This window comes from Protopterus annectens, chromosome 6.part0 (genome assembly GCF_019279795.1).
Source record: "Protopterus annectens isolate FY-2018-M chromosome 6.part0, PAN1.0, whole genome shotgun sequence".
Taxonomy (NCBI): domain Eukaryota; kingdom Metazoa; phylum Chordata; order Ceratodontiformes; family Protopteridae; genus Protopterus; species Protopterus annectens.
In genome coordinates this window covers 646,578,300-646,600,108 of record NC_056737.1, presented here as the reverse complement: position 1 = coordinate 646,600,108, position 21,809 = coordinate 646,578,300, and the positions used below count along the sequence as shown (strand labels likewise).

At 42.0% G+C, this 21,809-nt stretch overlaps 1 protein-coding gene across 1 annotated transcript in view; it reads right to left on the bottom strand.

Annotated features, from left to right (window-relative positions):
• Window positions 1-21,809, bottom strand: part of GPR137C (G protein-coupled receptor 137C) — a 761,588-nt gene that overhangs the window by 245,246 nt on the left and 494,533 nt on the right. The window contains exon 5 of the mRNA XM_044074333.1: window positions 961-1,086. Coding sequence (XP_043930268.1) covers window positions 961-1,086 — 126 coding nt within the window. The remainder of the gene's footprint in view (window positions 1-960; window positions 1,087-21,809) is intronic.

The window sequence follows — 21,809 nt, the reverse complement described above, 5'->3', positions numbered from 1 at the left end:
ATTACAACAAATATGGCTCATTCACCACACCAGGCAGACGGAGTGAAAAGGTCAAGTACCCATAAACACGTACTGTACAACTGATAAATTATCAAATAGGATATTTGATTACTTGTACACAAAGAGCCTCAGGCTATAGCAAAACATGCACAATGCATACCACCACATCCATTCCAGAGCAGAAATTTGACCAAAATGAAGACAAAAATGGAATAGCTTAAAAAAGATATCCAAAGAAATAGAAGGACTGCTACCACTTAGGCCAAAGTCTCCTTGCTTAACAGTGATTCGGGTCTATATTAGATTATCGAATACTTAAAAGTTCCAACACCATAATGCTGGAACCCTTAAATGTTCGAAAATCAAAAAAGCAAAACAAAAAAACCTAACTGAAAGGTTAAGCCTCCCACCCACCCCCGCTCTTTAAATATACCAACTCAAAGATTGCACTACAGTGCAGACAATGGAAAACTTCCAAGACTGTATGGAGATCTCCATTGAAACATTCAAAAATTTACATGTTCGATCATATGGTGTCGACCATATGACGTTCGAACATGTAAATGTTCGATAACGTAATATAGACCCCAGTAATTCACATCATAAAAACCTCTGAACTTCTACAAACCATCCTCAGTACTTATCAAGTAAGAGAAAAATGAATGCAACTGCTCTACTGAATTAAAGTGTTATCAAACATTTTCCTAATACAGTTCTTAAAATGAAGCAAATTAACTGACCAAATATTCTATGAAAATCCAGCACTTGTCTTGTCTAGTGGCGCAGTATAGCAGAGCATACCTTCAAGCCCCATCAATCATTATATGGATATGAATTTTTTTTTTTTTTTTTTTTTTAACTAAACACATCAATTGATATCTGCCACAGACTTCGGCTCTGTTCATTCCCTGTCAAGCAGCAGTTTTGTATCAAATCAATAAACACATCTGTTTATCATACCAGATTTTGGTTTGGCCTCCGAACACGAAAAAATAATACCACCAAGCTTGTTGGCAAAAGCTCCCAGAAGAAAAGAATAATTCCAAACACAACATATGCTCGATCACTTATCTTTTCCACGTCAGCCTGCAAAAACAAGAAAAGGTAAAGTATTTAAAATGTGGAGAGACAGAAAAGACAGTCAAAATGCTTCTTCTAATTTCTACTCATATAATGTATTATTTTTCTCTTGCACTGACACACAACTTGTAAAAACAAATCTGCTGTACTAATGGACATTTGAGAAGTCCACTTCCAGCTTCAGCAGTCCACACAGAACTGTAACACACAAGTTTCACTGAGTGTAATAAAACTGCTGACAAAAGCGAACAACAATGCATCAAATGTGCAATCTACTTAATTTACTATAAATATTTTGGTTACTCCAAGAAACATGTCAAATCTTAACTTGTTAATCCTTCCAAAACTAAAGGGCAAGAAGTTTTTCCCATCAAACAGCTTGCAACTCAGAGAGTCTTGCTTATTGCTCTGACCTCTGCAAGAAGAGTGTCTTCCATGTTAAGAACCTCATGTCAGTCTGATGAACTGTCAAATGGAGTGAAAAATTAAGATCTCAAGGAGGAGTAGTATGATTCTATGAGGCTTCATATTCAACACCCATTTCAAAAACATTTTCACATCAAGATGCACTGAAAGAGTGGGATCCATGGGCAGACATACTGAAATGGCTGACAAATGAACTTTGAGCGGCAAGACAGGCTATGGGATAGTAACTCACACAAATATAGAAAGTACAGTTGTGTACACTTACCATAAATGTAGATGTGCAAGTGTATTCACTGTTGCAGTCATTACATTTGGGTTATCTGCTTGCAGGTAGCCCTCAGTCGGCCTGATTATCAAAGTCTTGGGTCCTGCGTCGGTTGCTGTCTCATCTTCCATGATATCAGGTAGTCAGAGGTATAAAGTATGCAGCCGATGCCAATACATCAGTTTTCCTTGCCCCAGACGTCAAGGTGCCCACATAATGGGAAGCAATTATATACCAGGTTACACCTCCAACAAAAAGCAAATATGCCAGAAAGCTTTAAGCATAGTAAATAAGAATAGAGGTATAGTCAATAGAAGTCAGGGGGCTGGAGGGAGGGTAACCAGGACTGCAAAAGTAAATACACTCAAACATCTACATTTATGGTAAGTGTACACAACTGTACTATGTTCTTCGTGCTCCACTGTTGCAGTCATCACATTTGGGTAGATTCCCAAAGCTAAGGAAGAGAGGAGGCAATTAGATAGCATTAGGACCAGCTATAAGACCCTGCAAGACTGCAGTGGCAAAACCAGCTCTGGATTTAGAAAAAAATGGCAAGTGTTAATGCTTGGTGAAGTTATGTACAGAACTTCAGGTAGCAGCTTCTAGAATGTCCCTGGTAGGAACACCTCTGAGGAAGGCTGTAGAGGTAGATGCAGCCCTGGTGGAATGAGGTCTTATCCCCTGTGGGGTAGGTTTCCCCATGGTGCTTGTAGCAGAAATGAATGCAATGGCCTATCCACTTAGAAATGGTTTGCTTTGAAATGGCCTTACCCTCTGCCCCTGCAGCAAATGCAACAAGCAGCTGTTTAGATTTCCTGAGAAGCTTAGTCCTGTCCTGTCCAAGTAAAATCTAAGTTGTCTGTACACATCTAAGGAGTACAGTATCCGTTCCCCTTTGCTCTGTGGATTAGAAAATAAGGTTGGCAAATGAATGGACTGATTAAGAGCCACACTGGATACCACCTTGGGCATAAAGGAAGGATTGGTCCTGAGGGACACCCTGTCCGCATGAAAGATGATGAAAGGCTCCACTGCCATGAGGGCCTGTAATTCAGACACCCTTCTAGCTGAAGTGATGGCTAGAAGGAAGGCTGTTTTCCAAGAAAGGAATTTCAACTCTGCATTTGCAGCTGGCTCAAAGGGAGGTAGAGTGAGCTTTTCCAATTCAAAGTTAAGGTCCCAGGCTGGAGTAGGGGCTCTCCTGGGTGGTCGTAAAATTTTGGCCACTCTGAGGAATTGCTTCAGCAGTGGATGAGAGAAGAGGGGTGGCTCTATATTATAATTTGCTGAAATGGCTGAGGCATGAATTCTGACGGAAGAAAGGGAAAGGCCCTTGTGAAGCATCTCAGTTAAGTATTGAAGAATGTGCGGTAAATTGGGCACTGTTGTGCCCATCCCCCGAGTTTGGCTCCAGGAACAGAATCGTTTCCATTTTTCAGCATATGATTTTCTAGTACTAGGCCTCCTTGCCTCCAGAATGACATCCATCACTTGCTTACTGAGGGATGGTAAGGGAGAGATCAGGTAATTAGCCAGGCTGCAAGGTTCAGGGTTTGAAGCTGTGGGTGCAGAATCTGGCCCTTCTGCTGGGACAGCAGGGCAGGGGTCTGAGGCAGGTGCCATGAATCCAGCAGTGACACACTGTGCAAGAGTGGGTACCAGTGTTGGCATGGCCAGTCTGGTGCAATAAGTATTGTCCTTGGTTTGTTCTGTTTGATCTTTAGTAGCACGTTGGAGAGGAGAGGCAGAGGGAGAAAGGCATAAACTGATAGGTTTTTCTAGGTGAAGGACAGGGCATCCACTTTCCAAGCTTGTCTGCGGGGAGTCCTTGTGCAGAATTTGTCTAATTGGTAGTTCTGAGGGGAGGCAAACAGGTTCATCTCTGGGCTCCTCCATTTGTTTCTCAAAATGTTAAATATCTTTGGTTCCAGTTTCCACTCTTGTGGGTCCATGAGATTTCTGCTTAGGTCATCTGCCAGTGTATTTAGCTTGCCTGGCAGAAATTGAGCTTGTAGATGCACTTGGTAGCTCAAGGCTGTGTTTCGCTAGTGTGTAGAGAGGGTATGAGTGGGTTCCCCCTGCTTATGTACCACGTAACAGTGGTGTTTGTCTGTCTTTACCAATAGCTGTCCTGGAAGAATGTGGTCCTTGAAGGCTGTCAGAGCATTCTGTACAGCTAACATTTCTATTTGACTGATACGCAGGTACATTTGACTCTGGTTCTATTTGCCCTGAATGCACTGCCCTGCCAAGCGAGCCCCCCCATGCGTAGCCTGATATGTCCGTTAGGGTTTGGGCAGCAGGGGGTAGAGTGAATAGCAGTCCCTTGTTGTGGTGGCAGGCCTCTGCCCACCAAAGGAACTCTGTCTTTAGACAAGGGATGATAGTAATCCTTGATTCTAGGTCCTGAGAATGTTGACACCATAGGTTTTTTAGATACCATTGTAGCTTCCTCATATGCAGTCTTGTACATGGACTTAGTAGAACGCAAGAAGCCATGAACCCCAGGGCTTGCAGAATTTTCCTTGCAGATAGCTGGGTCTTTGTGGCCAGTAGTCTGAAGTGGGCTGTCAAATGAACTTGTTTCTCTGGCGTGAGGTAGGCCATCTGGGAAGTTGTATTCAAGCTTGCTCCCAGGAATATAATTTGTTGGCAGGGTACTAGACGCGATTTCTTTTCGTTTATGGTGTACCCCAAAGAAGTTAGTAATTTCTTTACAAACACCAGATGATTTAAAAGTATGTCCTGGCTTTCTGCCTGAATCAACAATCGTCCATGTATAGGTATATTTGAATATTTATTTGCCTGCAAAATCAAAATCAAAAACTGTAGTTTCCTGCACCAAAGTCACTCCACCAATAAAGCACAAAGCAAATCCTAAAAACTGTAGTAGGAGACACCAAGGCGAGTAAAAATGTGGAAACGTTTATTAAAATAAATAAAAGTGCACAATAAGTGCTTTCAGGCAAACATGCCCTTCCTCAGATAGTATTGAACAGTTAAAAACAGACATTTAAACAATATGACAGCCTAGTAATTTAGCCTCCTTTATCTTAGCAAAGGTTTTAGAGGAACAGCTGTATTTAAACCAGGGCTCCTATCAGCCCCTAGTTTAATTATCCATTTTATTTCATTACACTCAGTTTCATTAGACACCTCACCTCCTCTAACACTTTTATGAACCACCTGTAAAACCAAAAATTTGAAATAATGACCTTCATGTTCCCCTATATGCTGTGCTAATGCATTATGTGTATCATGTCTATACACATACATACACACACAACGTTCTTACTCCTGCAATCAGCATACTCCTTCAAAAAATATGTCTGACGTGTTGGGGTACTTTAGCTTTAGAACAATTCAACTTCAATTCAGAAACAAAAACTCAGGTAGCGGCCGGCCGGCACTCATGCGAACTGCTCCTGCTTTGGGCCTCCATGGCAAGAAAGACTGACGTAATGGCATTGGCTGCCTTTATACCACTGGCGACCTGACGTCAGTCCTCTAGCAACAGCAACAGATGCAGAAATACTAAGTCTCTGGTATTTGGGCTGGCTGAGGGCTACCCTGGCAGGGATAACCCAAATGTGATGACTGCAACAGTGAAACACTAAGAACATCCACTGTTGCCTGGGCCAGAGAGAAGTCACCACAATGGACCTTTGGGGAAGTCCTTCTGAATCTTCAGAATGATTATGGATATTAGCGGAAATGGTAGAAAAGCACAAAGGAACAGGTCAGGGAAAACAAAAAAGCACGTTATCTTCCAGGCCTTAATGCATGGAGTCTTGGAGCAGAATTTTGCCAACTGACTGTTGTGAGTGAAGGCAAAAAGATCTATTTAAGGTGTTCTCAACAGCTGGATCAAATCTTGGAAAATTCCCGGATTCCGTTTCCATTTGTGAGAGTCTGACCTGGTCCTGTTTAGCTGGTCTGCCGCACAGTTTTGCTCTGACTATATGCAAGATGCCTTTAGAATGAGACTGTGTTGATAAGTTACATCCCAGGCTACCACAGCTAATCTGCACAAAGGGAAATATAGTGTCCCTCCTTAATTGCTAGGTACCGTATTCACTGTGATATTGCCTGTAAATACATGTAGTGATCCCAGGGACCACAGATAACTGACAGAGCAAACTCCAAAACTGGAATCTGAAAAGTCAAGAGAAACCGAGGGACCATAGAGATTTCAAGTATCACTGGATTTTTCTAATGTGGAGCCCAGCAAGAGGTATCCTGAGTATCATAAATGCCATGAAACTGAGAAGTCGAGGGATTCCCTTGCTGAGACACAAGTTTGAGTGGAAAACGTCAGGAATATATCCAAACACAGATTTATTTTTCCTGTTCAAGAAAAGCTCTTTGAAATGAGGTATCCAGAGTCACCCCAGAAAAACAATTGTATGATAAAAAGTCAGAAAGGACTTCTGTATCTTCTCTTGGATTCCCAGCCTGTATAGGAGATTCCTTACTCAAGTGAGAGATTCTGGACACTTTGAAAAAGACACCACAATGATGCATATCTTTTAAATTTAGCATCATTAAAAACTCAAATTGGGAATAAGGGGCAACACATTGTGAAGTGAGAACATTTTGAACTTGGGCACCATCACAAACAGGTTCAGAAAACAGAGGTCTAGAAGTGGTCTCCAACAATCTTTTTTTGGCATCAGAAATATTCTTGAATAAAAACCTTCACCTAAATGAGGAGGAGAGATACAGTACAGTTGTGTACACTTACCATAAATGTAGATATTCAAGTGTATTTACTATTGCAGTCATTACATTTGGGTAATCTTCTGTCAGATTGCCCTCAGTTCGGCCTGATTAACAAAGTCTTGGGTCCTGCGTCAGTTGCTGTCCCTTCTTCCATGACGTCAGGTCGTCAGGGGTATAAAACATGCAGCCGACGCCATTACATCAGTTTTTCTTGCACAAGATGTCAGGTGCCCCCCCAAATGGGGAGCAAAATATATATAAATAATTTAAAACACAAAAATATACATGCAAACAAAGGCAAATACACCAAAAAAGCTTTTAAGTGTAATAAAAGGAAGGAGAGGCATAGTAAGAGAAATAACAGGGGGCTGGAGGGAGGGTAACCAGGACTGCAACAGTGAATACACTCGAACATCTACATTTATGGTAAATGTACACAACTGTACTATGTTCTTCGTGTTTCACTGTTGCAGTCATTACATTTGGGTATATTTGCAAAGCTATGGTTGGGAGGATGGATTTTTAGAGCATTAGGGCCGGCTATAAGGCCCTGTAAAACAGCAGTGGCAAAACCAGCTCTGGATTTAGAGAAAATTGGTAAATGATAATGCTTGGTGAAAGTATGAACCGAAGACCAGGTAGCAGCTTCTAGAATATCCCTGGTAGGGACACCTCTGAGAAAGGCTGTAGATGTAGATGCAGCCATGGTGGAATGAGATCTGATCCCCTGGAGGATAGGTTTTCCATGGTGCTTATAGCAGAAATGAATACAATGGCTTATCCATTTGGAAGTGGTTTGCTTTGAAATAGGCTTTCCCTCTGCCCTTGCAGCAAATGCTACCAGCAGTTGTTAAGATTTTCTTCGAGATTTAGTCCTGTCCAAGTAAAATCTAAGTTATCTGTGTACATCCAATGAATGCAGAATCCGCTCCCCCTTGTTCTGTGGATTGGGAAAGAAAGTTGGCAAATGAATGGACTGATTAAGAGCCATACTGGATACCACCTTGAGCATGAAGGATGGGTTGGCCCTGAGTGACACCCTGTCCGCATGAAAGATGATGAAAGGCTCCCACTGCCATAAGGGCCTGTAATTCAGAAATCCTTCTAGCCAAAGTGATTGCTAAAAGGAAGGCTGTTTTCCAGGAAAGAAATTTTAAGTCTGCAGTAGCAGCTGGCTTGAAAGAAGGGAGAGCGAGTTTCTCCAATACAGAGTTAAGGTCCCAGGCAGGGGTTGGAGCTCCCCTGGGTGGCCTCAAGTTTTTGGCCCCTCTGATATACTGCTTTAGCAGAGGATGAGAGAAGAGGGGGGTGTTCTGTGTTGCAATGAGCTGAAATGGCTGAGGCATGGATTTTTATGGAAGAAAAAGACAGGCCCTTGTGAAGCATCTCAGTTAAGTATTGCAATATCTGAGGTAAACTGGGCACTGCTGTGCTTATCCCTTGTGAATGATTCCAGGCACAGAATCTTTTCCATTTGTCAGCATAAGATTTTCTAGTGCTAGGCCTTCTTGCCTCCAAAATGACATCCATCACAGGTTTACTGAAGGATGCTAAGGGTGAATTTAGGTGATTAGCCACGCTGCAAGATTTAAGGTTTGGAGCTGATTGTGCAGAATTTGGTTGTTCTGCTGAGACAGTAAGGTGTCTGAGGCAGGTGCCACAGTGGAAGGTGTGGCACATTGCACAGGAGTGGGTGTCAGTGTTGGTCAGGCCAGTCTGGAGCAATCAAAATAATTTTTGGTTTGTCCTGTTTGACTTTTAGTAGAACTTTAGAGAGCAGAGGCAGAGGGGGAAAAGCATAGACTGATAGTTTTTTCCAGCTGAATGATAGAGCATCCACTTTCCCGACTTTTTTTGTGATGAGTTCTTGTGCAGAATTTGTCCAACTGATAGTTCTGGGGTGAGGCAAAAAGATCTATGTCTGGACTCCCCCATTTGCATGTCAACATGTTGAAAATCTGTGGTTCCAGTTTCCATTTGTGTAGGTCCATGAGATTTCTGCTTAGTTCGTCTGTCAGAGAATTCAGCTTTCCTGGCAGGAATGGAGTTTGTAGTTGTATTTGATAGGTCAAGGCCGTGTTCCACAGTGCCATGGCTAGTCTGCAAAGGGGGTAGGAGTGTGTAACCCCCTGCTTGTTTATGTACCACATAACTGTGGTGTTGTCTGTCTTTATCATTAATTGTCCTGGAAGAAGGTAGTCCTTGAAGGCTGTCAGTGCATTCTGTACAGCTAGCATCTCTTTGATCGATATGAAGGTGCATTTGAATTGGGCTTCATTTGTCCTGAATGCTTTTCCCTGTCAGATGAACCCCCCCAAGCATAGTTTGATGCATCTGTAGTTAGGGTTTGGGTAGCAGGGGGTGGAGTGAATAGCAGTCCCCTGTTTTGGTGGCAGGCCTCTGCCCACCATAGGAACTCTAGTTGCAGGCAAAGAATGATAGGAATCATTGTTTCCAGGCTGTGACAATGTTGACTCCATAAACTTTTTAAGTACCACTGAAGTTTCCTCATACGCAGTCTTGCATATGGAATTAAAAGAATGCAGGAAGCCATGAACCCCAAGGCTTGCAGAATTTGTCTTGCAGATAGCAGGGTTTTTGTGGCCACCTGTTTGAAGTAAGTCACCAAATGAATTTGCTTGTCTGGTGTAAGGTAAGCCATCTGGGCAGTTGTATTCAAGCTTGCACTCAGGAATGTAATTTTTTGAGAGGGTACTAGTTGTGATTTCTTTTCGTTTATGGTGTACCCTAGACAAGTTAGAACCCTTTTTACAAATGCCAAATGTTTTAAAAGAATGTCCTTGTTTTCTTCCTGAATTAGACAATCATCCAGGTATGGATATATTTGAATATTTCTTTGCCTGCAAAATGCAATTACTGGAGCCAGGCACTTTGTGAAGACCCTGGGCGCAGTAGATAAGCCAAAGGACAGTGCAGAGAACTGGTAATGCAAGTAGCCTGCTTTGAAGCAGAGGTATCTTCTACAAGATTCCCCGACTGGGATATACAGGTAAGCCTCTTTTAAGTCTAGAGTTACCAACCAGGCATCTTTGCCTAGCATAGAAAGTAACTGTTGAAGAGTCAGCATCTTGAATTTTGGAATGTCCAGAAAGGTGTTTAGAGTAGATAACTCCAGAATCGGACGCCATGATTTGTCTTTTCTGGGTACTAGGAAAAGTTTTGAATAGAAACCTTGTCCCTTTTCCTCTTCTGGTACTGGTTGAATAGCCCCCCATGTTCATGAGGGACAGCACTTGTTTCTGGACCTCTGCCCACTGATTTGGTGGCAGGTCTGGCCATCCGTTTGGGATTGGCAACGTGTGAAAATGAAATCTGTATCCCTGGGATACTATATTTAAAACCCATTTGTCCTGGATTATAAGTTGCCAGTTTCTTGCATGAAGTGCCAGTTTTCCCTCCAAAGGAGCGGCTAAAATGTAAGTGCTTGGTAAGTGTAAATGTAAGTCATTGAGACTGTTCACAATAGGAAGGTGCCTTGTTGTTTCCAGATTTGGAGGAGGAGGCACCCCATTGTTTTGTTCTAAAAGTCCCTTGTGACTGAAACCTGGAGCCTTTGGAATGTCCAGGTTTGACTTGAGTGGCTCTCAAAGGTACTGGAAAGCACCAGTTCTTAGTAGGCCAGTGCCTACTAAATCTTGAAGGCTGCACTTGTAAGAAATCTTTCAAGTTTGCATAGATTTAGCTTGATCTTCCATCTTTTTTAAAACTTCTTCAGCCTTATTACCAAAGAGATGGTCCTGTTGTAAAGGAGCATCCAACAATTTTGCTTTAACATGACCAGACAGAGTTTGCTCTTTGAGCCAAGCATGCCTTCTTAGCACAGACCCAGTTACAGCAGCCCTGCAAGAGGCCTCCAAAGAGTCAAAACCACATTGCAAAGTATGTTTTCCAACTTGTTCAGCTGAATGTAATAAATCCTGTAAATCTTTATTTTCCACACAGTCAGAAATTAACATCTTTTTCTGTTTAAGCAGTCCCATGATATGCTGCTGATATTTAAGCATATGAAATTGACAGTTTAAAGCCCCGATTGCCAAGGTTGAAGAAGTGTAAACCTTCTTACCCCATCTATCCAGTGCCCTGGAATCTCTATCCGAAGGGGTAGGATTTTTAGCAGTAGAGGCCTTAATGCCCTTGGGGCCCTGAGAAATGGTTTCAGGATCTGCAGTTGGATTTTTGAAAAGGAATTTATGAGAGTCAGGAACCCTGTAATATCTGTCTGGCTTACAAGGAGCTGGAGGCAGAGAATCAGGAGCCATACTAGATTCTGAAAAAAACATCAACAACAATTCTATAACAGGAGGTATAGCCAAAGGCCTATGCTGAGGAAGTAAAAGAAAATCCCTAAGTCTCTTTTTAGATTCAGAGAAATCCTGACTTTCCCAGTGGAAATGTTCCCGTAAGGTATGTAAAGTTTCCCCAAAAGAAAAATCCTCAGGGGGAGAAGCAGAAGGAATGGAATCTTCTGCATCAGAGTCCTCATAAGTAGGTATAGACAAATCTTGTTCATTAGAAGAGTCAGAAGAAAAAGAATCCTGTTCAGAATATTCATAATCAATGTCTTGCCTAGGCCTCTTAGAAGGGGGGGGGGGTTGGCTACCCCTGATCAGAGTAATTAAATCTTCAGCCATTTTGATCATTTGTTTTTTAGGCATAGTGGCCTGCACACTTGGCCCAAGCGTCAGTTTTGTAGACATAGATTTAGATTTTGGCCTTAGTTTTGAAGATGGCATCAGTCTAACATACAAATCTGTAGGCCTGAAAACACCCTCAGAAGCCGGTGCCTGCACAGTGGCTCCGGACCCATCTAAGGTAGAGACATCCGTGGGTTCCATCATCTTGCAGCATACCAGACTCCAAATGGGTCTCAGTAGAGGCCTGTGGACCAAAGGTAGCGGGCATCAGGGGCTGCGAAAGCACCTCACTGAGTACCAGCGAACTATCGACTGGCTTAGGAGAAGCGCCGTCGTCAGTTTTGGACCTTGACAGCCTGTCTTTTTCTTTGCATTTTTTAGGAATTCCAGTAGTCGGATTGCTAACTGACGACATTTCTGGATAATTAAATCGTGAGCCAAAATAGTTAGATGCAAAAATATACCAAAGTTTAATAGTGCATTGATTAAATTTAGCACAAAACCGACAGCAATGTACGTTGTGGTCAGGGCTTAGGCAAGGAATACAGTACAAATGAAAATCCTTATGAGGTATTTGCTTCCCACAAGTAATGCAATTATTAACTTTTACTGACATAAGTAAGGATCAAGAAAAAGTTTCTTCAATGGGGTACTTAGCTTTTTAGTTGAAGACTTCGGTTCTGAAACTCGAAAATGAAAATTTCAGGAGTCTGCCAACTGGCACATGCGAACTGCTTCTGCTTCAGGCACAGCAGCAAGAAAGACTGATATAATGGCATCGGCTGCATGTTTTATAACCTTGACGACCTGACGTCATGGAAGAAGGGACAGCAACCGACCCAGGACCCAAGGCTTTGTTAATCAGGCCAATTGAGGGCAACCTGCCAGCAGATTACCACATGTAATGACTGCAACAGTGAAGCACGAAGAACATCAGATCAACAAAAAAAAATTTCAGAAAGATTGCCGTGAAAAAAGCAATGCACAGTATCAGAACCGATCAGCATCTATTGTGCACTACTGCAAATAATAAACTAAAAATATCATCATAGGTAGAAAAACTTAGAAGAAATGCAGATAAATATAAAGGAAAAGTACAAAATAAGCAATTTAATGATGACCCAAAAAAAAGTTTTATAGAGAATTGGGAAACAAGGCAAAAGGAACTGAAACACCACCAAAAAAAAAAAAAAGAATACATACATACATTTTTGGAGAAACATCTGTGAAGATCCTGTGGAACATAAAGACACTAAATGGAGAGAAGAAGTAAAAAAAAATAATAATAATAAGTTCAAATGTACAGAATATGAAACTGGATGAAATAAAGTCCAGAAAATGTGAAACAACAGTTAAGAAAAGCTCCTAACAAGAAAACCCTAGGCCAAGGTGCAGTACCTAAATTTTGAATTTTGGCTAAAAGATTAACAGCTTTACATGAAGATTTAGCCATGAGTAAGAACTATTTGTATGAGTACCCTGAACAGACACCAACCTGGTTAACAGGAAAAACAACAGTAGTGAACCTGTAAGCTATCTTAAAAACTATAGACCAATAACTTGTCTTCTGACAACATATAAACTATACACTGGAAATGATGCCGACAGTTTATAGTCATTTAGAAGAAAGCTCAATCATGGCAGTAGAACAAAAGGGTAACAAAAGAAAGTCATATGGAACAAAGGATCATTTATTGGTAAATAAAGTCATAATGGAAAACTGTAAAAAGGGAGAGAATCGAAGTATGGCATTGATAGACTACAAAAAAGCATTTGACAGTATCCCACATTCATGGATAAGAGAGAGCTTAAAAATGTATAGGGTACATCCTACACTGATCAATTACATTACTGCAACCATGAAACAGTGGCAATCCACTTTGCAGTTAAGCCATGATAAAGGACACATTATTCCAGAAATAAAAATTCAAAGGGGGATGGCTATTCCAAGGTGACCCTGTCACTTTTCTTTTGTCTTACCCTTAACCCATTAATCTGTCTACTTAACAGATTAGGTCACTGATATAATTTTGCTCCCAGAAAACAACAAAGTGTAAACCCTTCTCATCTTCTTTTTGTGGATGATTTAAAACTGTACAGCTCATCAGCTGAGGAACTGAAAGCAAAACTGCAAGTGGTCAAACTTTATTTCAGATGATATAAGAATAACATTTTGTCTTGAAAAATGTGCAAAAGCAACGTTTAAAACAGGAATGCTGCAGTACCAAGGAAACATCAGTTTGGGACAGGAATGTGATATAAAATAACGAGCAAGAGGGAGTGTATAAATATTTGGGAACTGATGAAGGATCAGCAATAAAACATGAACAAATGTGTACAAAACTTTGTAAGAATATTTTAGAAGATGAAAATTAATACTAAAAATAGCCTTGACATCTAGGAACATAGTCCATGCAATAAACTAATTTGCCCTTCCTTTCTTAACTTACAGTTTTTGAGTGACTGACTGTCCCCAAAAGGTGCTGGATTGGTTGGACAGGAAAACAAGAATGCTTATCAAATGATTTATAAAAAATCAGTGTGTACCAAGATTATATATTCCCAGTTATGAAGGGGGTATGAGCCTCTTCAAAACTGATTACATGTACAGATCTGCAGTTGCAGGACTGCATACATATCTGCTGACAAGACCCAAATGTAGTGAAAGTTTTAAAACATGATGAGAATAAGTCTAAGATGACTTTGATGACTTCCCTGCTTAGTTTAGCAGAAGCATATAGATGTAAAGTGGGAATGGAAATCAAACCAGAAGTAGATAAACAGGCATCAATTGAATGTGCCAAAAAAAAAAATATTAGGTGAAGGATCAGATGAGAAGGCAAGAAATGTGGAAAGTGCATAAATACGGTTGCAAGTATAGAAAACTCTTGGAACTACCGTATGTTGATCAGGATCGAACACAGAAATGGTTAAGAGGAGGTGAATTTAAACTAAAAGACAAAAGATTAATATTAGTGGCCCAAGACAGTGGACTACATACACGTTGGTTTACAAAGTTCATTGAAGAAACAGACAAATGTACGTTTTGTAAAACAGAATTGGAAACAGACACACATCTTGTTGCTGGCTGTGAGGACTGTATACTGAAAGGCATAATAAAGTGGCAAGTCTGTTGCACTGGGGATTGTGTAAACATCATAATACTGAAGCAGCTGAAAAAATCTGGAAACATGAGCTACAAAGCAACACAGAAAATGATGAAGTTCATATCACATGGGATCACCCACTACCAACAGTTCAAAAACAGACGCCAGAAAACCAGATATAGTAGTACATGAAAAGAAAACAAAAGTAGCCTTGATCACTGAAATTGCTACACCCAGTGACTATAGTGTGTTACATACAGGAAGACACAAAGTCATAAAATACCAGGATTTGCAGACAGAAATATGGGCTATGTGGAAGACAGATACTCAGACAGTTCCAATAGCAGTATGAGCAATGGACCTTATAAAAAAAGAATTTACAATTGTACTTGGATATGCCACCAATACATGTGACTCCATAAGAACTGCAGGAAGAGTCATTACTGGGCACACTGCAGGTGTTGCCAACAGCACTTTTGACAAACATCAAAGACTGAAACACTAATTTCAAGAACTTTAATCTTACTTTGACCTAGGGATGGGGTCCATACCTGTCATGGTATTAGAAACCCAAAAGACTTGAAGAAATTAAAAAAGGTATCCATCGACTCCACACTGATGGGTTTATTGCACATCTGGAAATCAAATAGCATCAGAAATACCTGTTCCAAGGCCGTAAAACCTTGTCTGCAACTAACAGAACATGTTGGAGAGACAGGACTGCGTCTCAAAGATTACCTCTTCTCTGGAACAGACGTCCCATGCATGTGAAGTACAGCTCACCCCTAACCCTATTCAAGCGTAACCTGGAGCAATTCACCCCTAGTATGGCACCTTTGTCCCTAATGGACAGGGGCAGCCTATGAACTCTTGACGTGTACAAACCTATATTATAACCTTAAAATTTATTGGGGTATGAACGCATCAGCAATATTGTGGTAAATTTGCAGTAAACCTGTCTAGGCTTAAAATGGCTCTTGGGCTGGTAGCCCAGTAACTACCTATGAACTTATAGCTGGCTTACTAGTAGAATCCATACAGTTAAGGATGGTGGTACCTCCTCCATCTAAAAATGATCACAATTGTTGCCCCATAGAGATCAGTCCTAGTCCCCCTTCTTCAGTCTCGTGCTTCACAAAACCCCTAAGCCTGTAGTGATACCTGCACCATATGCAAACCCTCATACCTCACTACATATTTATCAGCATATCATAATGCAAGACCTCTCTCCATTAAAGCATATCCACCATGACAATCAACGGAGCCAAGATCAAGCCTTGAAGTAACCTGCACAAAAAGGGGTGGCCAGTGGTGTGATTTATACAGGACAGCATATGTACGAGCAAAAGAAGGGTTAGAAATAGACTAAAACAGTACAGTGGAGGTTAAATCATAACTGCCACAAAGGTTTTCCAACAAAAAACATAATTCACACCATCAAATGTTACCAAGAATAATGTTGGTCTCCCATCCTCTATTAAGATATAAATCTAGGAAGTCAAGATTCTAAGAGGTTATACAATATGACATATTAAAAAGAACAAAAAAAGCATAAATAGTAATCTTGATAACCTTAATGATAAAAAAAAAAAAAGTTAGAGATAGCGTGGTATTGTCTACAAAAAACATCCGGAAAAGTCCCCATTCTCAAGGAAGAATGAATGATTTGACACCATTGGACCCAAGCATTAAAGCAAGATTTTATTTTTTTCAAGATTTGTAGTTCTAGGATCAACCTAAAAATTGATGTTAGTGGCTTCCCCCTCCCCCCTGGAAGCAGCTCTGAAGTTTTTGAGTATACAATTTTACTACAGACTGTTGCTGTTTCAGAACATTTACTTATTTTTTATTTACAGGATTTCATTTTGAGCCTCTTATTAACCAAACTTTAAATAAAACTCCTTACCAGATCAACAAATGAAAAGCTGTTATACTAATTGATCACTTATTTCAAGAGCTACTACCCTATCCTGCACAATTTTGCATCACTAATTGGCCTTGCCCCCACGACTGCCAATTGCACAGTTTTGTAGACTTATTCCACTCCTTTCCATTAGACAGTGTGCTCAAGTATTCCAGCCTATTTCTCACAGTTTTGCAGTGTTGCTGTCAGGCTCACCGAGACACTACTAGCTACTGAACTGTACTGAATACTTCCATCTGGTATCTTATGATGAATTCAAACTCCTTGGCTTTGGATGCTACTTGCAGTGGACACCAGTTTTATGCAAACAACTGTGCTGGAATGCTAGCTCCTCCTCTTCAGCTTCATAGTCTGGAAATGTCCATAGTCAGTAGACTCCAAAAAGGTGCATAAAATAACAGAAGCTGGGTTTTCAAAAACTGCTACACCCCACTGAATATGCGATCATCCAGTGACCTGCCAGGAAAGTACAGCTGTGTATACTTATCACAAATGTAGATGTTAGAGTGTATTCGCTGTTGAAGTCATCACATTTGGGTTACCTGCTTGCAGTAGCCCTCAGTCGGCCTGATTATCAAAGTCTTGGGTCCTGCGTCGGATGCTGTGGCATCTTCCATGACGTCAGGTAGTCAGGGGTATAAAGCATGCAGCAGATGCCATTGCATCAGTTTTTCTTGCCCCAGATGTCAGGTGCCCCCATGATGGGAATCAATTATATAGAAGGTTACACCTCCAACAAAAAAGCAAATACACCAAAAAGCTTTAAGGATAAACAGGAACAGAAGTATAGTCAATAGAAGTGAGGGGGGTGGAGGGAGGCTAACCAGGACTGCAACAGTGAATACACTCTAACATCTACATTTACGGCAAGTGTACACAACTGTACTATGTTCTTAGTGTTTCACTGCTGCAGTCATCACATTTGGGTAGATTCCCAAAGATAAGGATGGGAGGAGGTAATTAGCATTAGGACCAGCTATAAAGCCCTGCAAGACTGCAGTGGCAAAGCCAGCTCTGGATTTAGAAAAAAAATGGCAAATGGTAATGCTTAGTGAAGGTATGTACAGAACTCCAGGTAGCAGCTTCTAGAATGTCCCTGGTAGGGACACCTCTGAGAAAGGCTGTAGAGGTAGATGCAGCCCTGGTTGGATGTGGTCTTATCCCCTGTGGGGTAGGTTTTCCATGGTGCTTACAGCAGAAATGAATGCACAGGCCTATCCACTTAGAAATTGTTTGCTCTGAAATGGCCTTCCCCTCTGCCCCTGCAGCAAATTCAACCAGAGCTGTTCAGATTTCCTGAGAGGTTTAGTCCTGTCCAAGTAAAATCTAAGTTGTCTGTGCACATCCTATTTGTTCCCCTTTGTTCTGTGGATTAGAAAAGAAGGTTGGCAAATGAATGGACTGATTAAGGGCCACACTGGATACCACCTTGGGCATGAAGGAGGGATTGTTCCATGAAAGATGATGAAAGGCTCCACTGCCATGAGAGCCTGAAATTCAGACACCCTTGTTGCTGAAGCGATGGCTAGAAGGAAGGCTGTTTTCCAAGAAAGGAATTTCAACTCTGCATTTGCAGCTGGCTCAAAGGGAGGTAAAGTGAGTTTTTCCTATACAAAGTTAAGGTCCCAGGCTGGAGTTGGGGCTCTCTTGGGTGGTCTTAAGTTTTTGGCCCCTCTTAGGAACTGCTTGAGCAGTGGATGAGAAAAGAGGGGTGGATCTGTATTCTAATGAGCTGAAATGGCTGAGGTATGAATTTTGATGGAGGAAAAGGAAAGGCACTTGTGAAGCATCTCAGTTAAGTATTGAAGAATCTGAGGTAAACTGGACGCTGCTGTGCCAATCCCTGAGTTTGGTTCCAGGAACAGAATCTTTTCCATTTTTCAGCATAAGATTTTCTAGTACTAGGTCTCCTTGCCTCCAGAATGACATCCAACACTTGCTTACTGGGGGATGGTAAAGTACAGTTGTGTACCTACCATAAATGTAGATGTTCGAGTGTATTCACTGTTGCAGTCATTACTCTTGGATTATCCTGCTAGCAGGCTACCCGCAGTCGGCCTGAATTCCAAAGTCTTGGTCCGGCTTCGGTTGCTGCTGCCTCTTCCCTGACGTCAGTGCGCCAGGGGTATAAAAGATGCAGCCAACACTATTTTCTTCAGTTTTTCTTGCCCCAGATGTCAGGTGCCACCAAAAGGGTAGGCTAAATAAAGTATGCCAATAAACATGTATGCACTAAAGTAAACATTTCCTTCATCTACAAGCAAATACACCACATAGGTTGTATAGAATAGAGAAGTACAGATAAGACCCAGCAAAAGAAAGGGGGATGGTAGGACGGTAACCTGGACTGCAACAGGGAATACACTCGAACATCTACATTTATGGTAGGTACACAACTGTACTATGGTCATCGTGTTTCACTGTTGCAGTCATTACATTTGGGCTGAATCTCAAAGCTGAGGATGGGTGGCTGGGCTAAATAGGATTAGGAGAGGCTATGAGGCCCTGCAGAACTGCAGTGGCAAAGCCTGCTCTAGATTTAGAGTAGAGAGGTAAGTGGTAGTGCTTTGTAAAAGTGTGCACCGAACTCCAAGTTGCAGCCTCTAAGATGTCTTTGGTTGGTACTCCTCTGAGGAAGGCTGCTGAAGTGGCTACTGCTCTGGTTGAATGTGGCCTAATGCCCTTAGGCACTGATTTGCCATGCTGTGAGTAGCAGAAATGAATGCAGTGGCCTATCCATTTTGAAATAGCCTGTTTTGAGATAGCCTTTCCTTGTGATCCTGCAGCATATGCCACTAAAAGTTGCTCAGTCTTTCTGAAAGCTTTAGTTCTGTCCAAGTAGAAGCGTAGCTGTCTGTGCATGTCCAAATAATGCACAAGTCTCTCACCCTTGTTCTGTGGGTTTGGATAAAAGGTAGGCAAGTGAATGGTTTGGTTAAGGGCCACACTGGACACCACCTTAGGCATAAATGTCGGGTTCGTCCTCAGAGAAACCCTGTCTGGATGGAAAATGATAAAAAGGTTCCACAGCCATGAGTGCCTGTAACTCCGACACTCGTCTTGCAGAGGTTATCGCTAGGAGCAGAGCTGCTTTCCAGGATAAAAATTTTATATCAGCTGTTGAGGCTGGCTCAAAAGGAGGCAGTGCGAGTTTTTTCAAGACATAGTTGAGGTCCCATGCAGGTATTGGTGCTCTCCTTGGAGGTCTTATGTTTTTGGCCCCTCTGAGGTACTGAGAAAAGATAGGTGGTTCCTTATTGCAATGGGCTGAAATGGCAGAGGCATGAGTCTTAATTGATGAAAAGGATAGGCCTTTGTCCAGCATCTCAGTTAAGTAGTGTAAAATCTGAGGAATATTTGGTACAAACGTGTCAATCCCTTGTGCCTGGTTCCAAGCACAGAATCTCTTGCATTTTTCTGCATAAAATTTTCTGGTACTGGGCCTTCTGACCTCCAAAATAACATCCATGACAGCTTTGGAGAGAGGAGTGTTGTGAATGGCAACATTATCCACCATGCTGCCAGATTTAAGGTCCTGAGTTGGCTGTGCAGGATCTGATTGTTTTGTTGGGTCAGTAAGTGAGAAATCTGAGGCAATGTCCAGGCTGGACCTTGAGACAAGTTCTTTAGGATTGGGTACAAATGCTGGCGTGGCCAGTCTGGGGCAATCAGTATCATTTTTGGCTTCTCTTGTCTGACCTTTAGGAGTACCTTGGGGAGGAGAGGCAGTGGAGGAAAGGCATATACTGTTAGGTTGTTCCAGCTGAAGGATAAGGCATCCACTTTCCATGCTTTCTTGTGATAAGTCCTTGTGCAGAATCTCTGTAGTTGACAGTTGTGAGGGGAGGCAAACAGATCTATGTCTGGGCATCCCCATTTCCTTGTTATCATGCTGAAGACTTGTGGATCCAGTTCCCACTCGTGGGGATCCATGAGGTTTCTGCTTAGTTTGTCTGCCAGAGTATTTATTTTGCCCAGCAGGAATTGTGCTTGCAGGTGAACTTGATAAGTCAATGCTGTGTCCCACAAAGTCATGGCCTGTCTGCAGAGGGGATAGGAATGTGTGCCTCCCTGCTTGTTTATGTACCACATGACTGTAGTATTGTCCGTCTTTATCAGTAGTTGTCCTGGATGAAGTAGATCCTTGAAAGCTGTCAGGGCATTCTGAACAGCTAGAATATCTTTTTATTGATATGAAGATGCATCTGGCTTGAGGGCCATGTGCCCTGAATACATTTTCCTGCCATGTGGGCCCCCCAGGCAAAATCTGATGCATCTGTTGTTAGTGTCTGCCCGGCTGTGGGTAAAGTGAATGGCTGTCCCTTGTTGTGATAACAGGTCTGTGCCCACCATAGGGACTCCTGTTGCAGGCTGGGATTGAGGGTAATTAATGTTTCCAGGCTGTGGCAATGTTGAGACCAAACACTTTTTAGATACCATTGTAGTTTCCTCATACGCAGTCTGGCATATGGAATTAGCAGAATGCAGGATGCCATGAAGCCTAAAGCCTGCAGAATTTTTCTTGCAGACAACTGGGTCTTTGTTGCCAACATTTTGAAGTAAGAAGTCAGTTGCCTTTGTTTGTCTGGCGTGAGATAAGCCATCTGGGCAGTTGTATTTAAGCTTGCACCCAGGAATATTATCTCTTGATAGGGTACTAGTTTTGATTTCTTTTCGTTTACTGTGTACCCTAGGCAAATTAGTAATCTTTTTACAAATGCCAGATGCTTTAGTAGAATGCCCTTGTTCTCTGCTTGAATAAGGCAGTCGTCCAAGTAAGGATATATTTAAATTCCTCTTTGTCTGCAAAATGCAATTACTGGTGGCAGACTTTTTGTGAAGACCCTAGGCTCAGTAGATAAGCCAAAGGGCAGTGCAGAGAATTGGTAGTGCATTGATCCAGCTATGAATGTGAGGTATCGTCTGCAAGATTGTCTGATTGAGACATGCAGGTATGCCTCTTTTAGGTCCAAAGTTACAAGCCAAACCTTCTTGCCCAGCATGGGCAGTAGCTGCTGCAGAGTCAACATTTTGAATTTTGGAACGTCCAGAAATATGTTTAGAATAGACAGGTCCAGTATTGGTCTCCAGGCTTTGTCCTTTCTGGGTACCAAGAAAAGTCTTGAGTAAAATCCTTGTCCCTGCTCTTGCTGTGGTACTCGCTGAATGGCCCTCATGTCCATGAGGGATGAAACATGCTTTTGTGCCTCTGCCCATTGATTTTGTGGCAGGTCTGGCATACCTTTTGCTCTTGGTAGGGTGTGAAAGTGGAACCTGTAGCCCTGAGACACTATGTTTAAGACCCATTTGTCCTAGGTCATCATGTGCCAATTTTGGGCAAAAAGTGCTAGTTTTCCCCCTAAGGGGGCTGCCAAAAGATAAGTGCTTGTTTCTGGAAGAGGAAAGTCATTGCGACTATTTCCTGTTTGGCTGTGATTTGTCTTCTCCGCTTTTGGAGGTAGAAGCACCCCATTGTTTAGAACTGTACGAGCCTTGGGGCTAGGATCTGCCTCTGGGGTGTCTGTATCTGCCCCTTTGTGGCCTGTCTGACACTGGAAAGGACCAACTCTTTGTAGGCCAGTTCCTGCTAAATCTGGGTGGCTGCACCTGTAAGAAATCCTTAACTG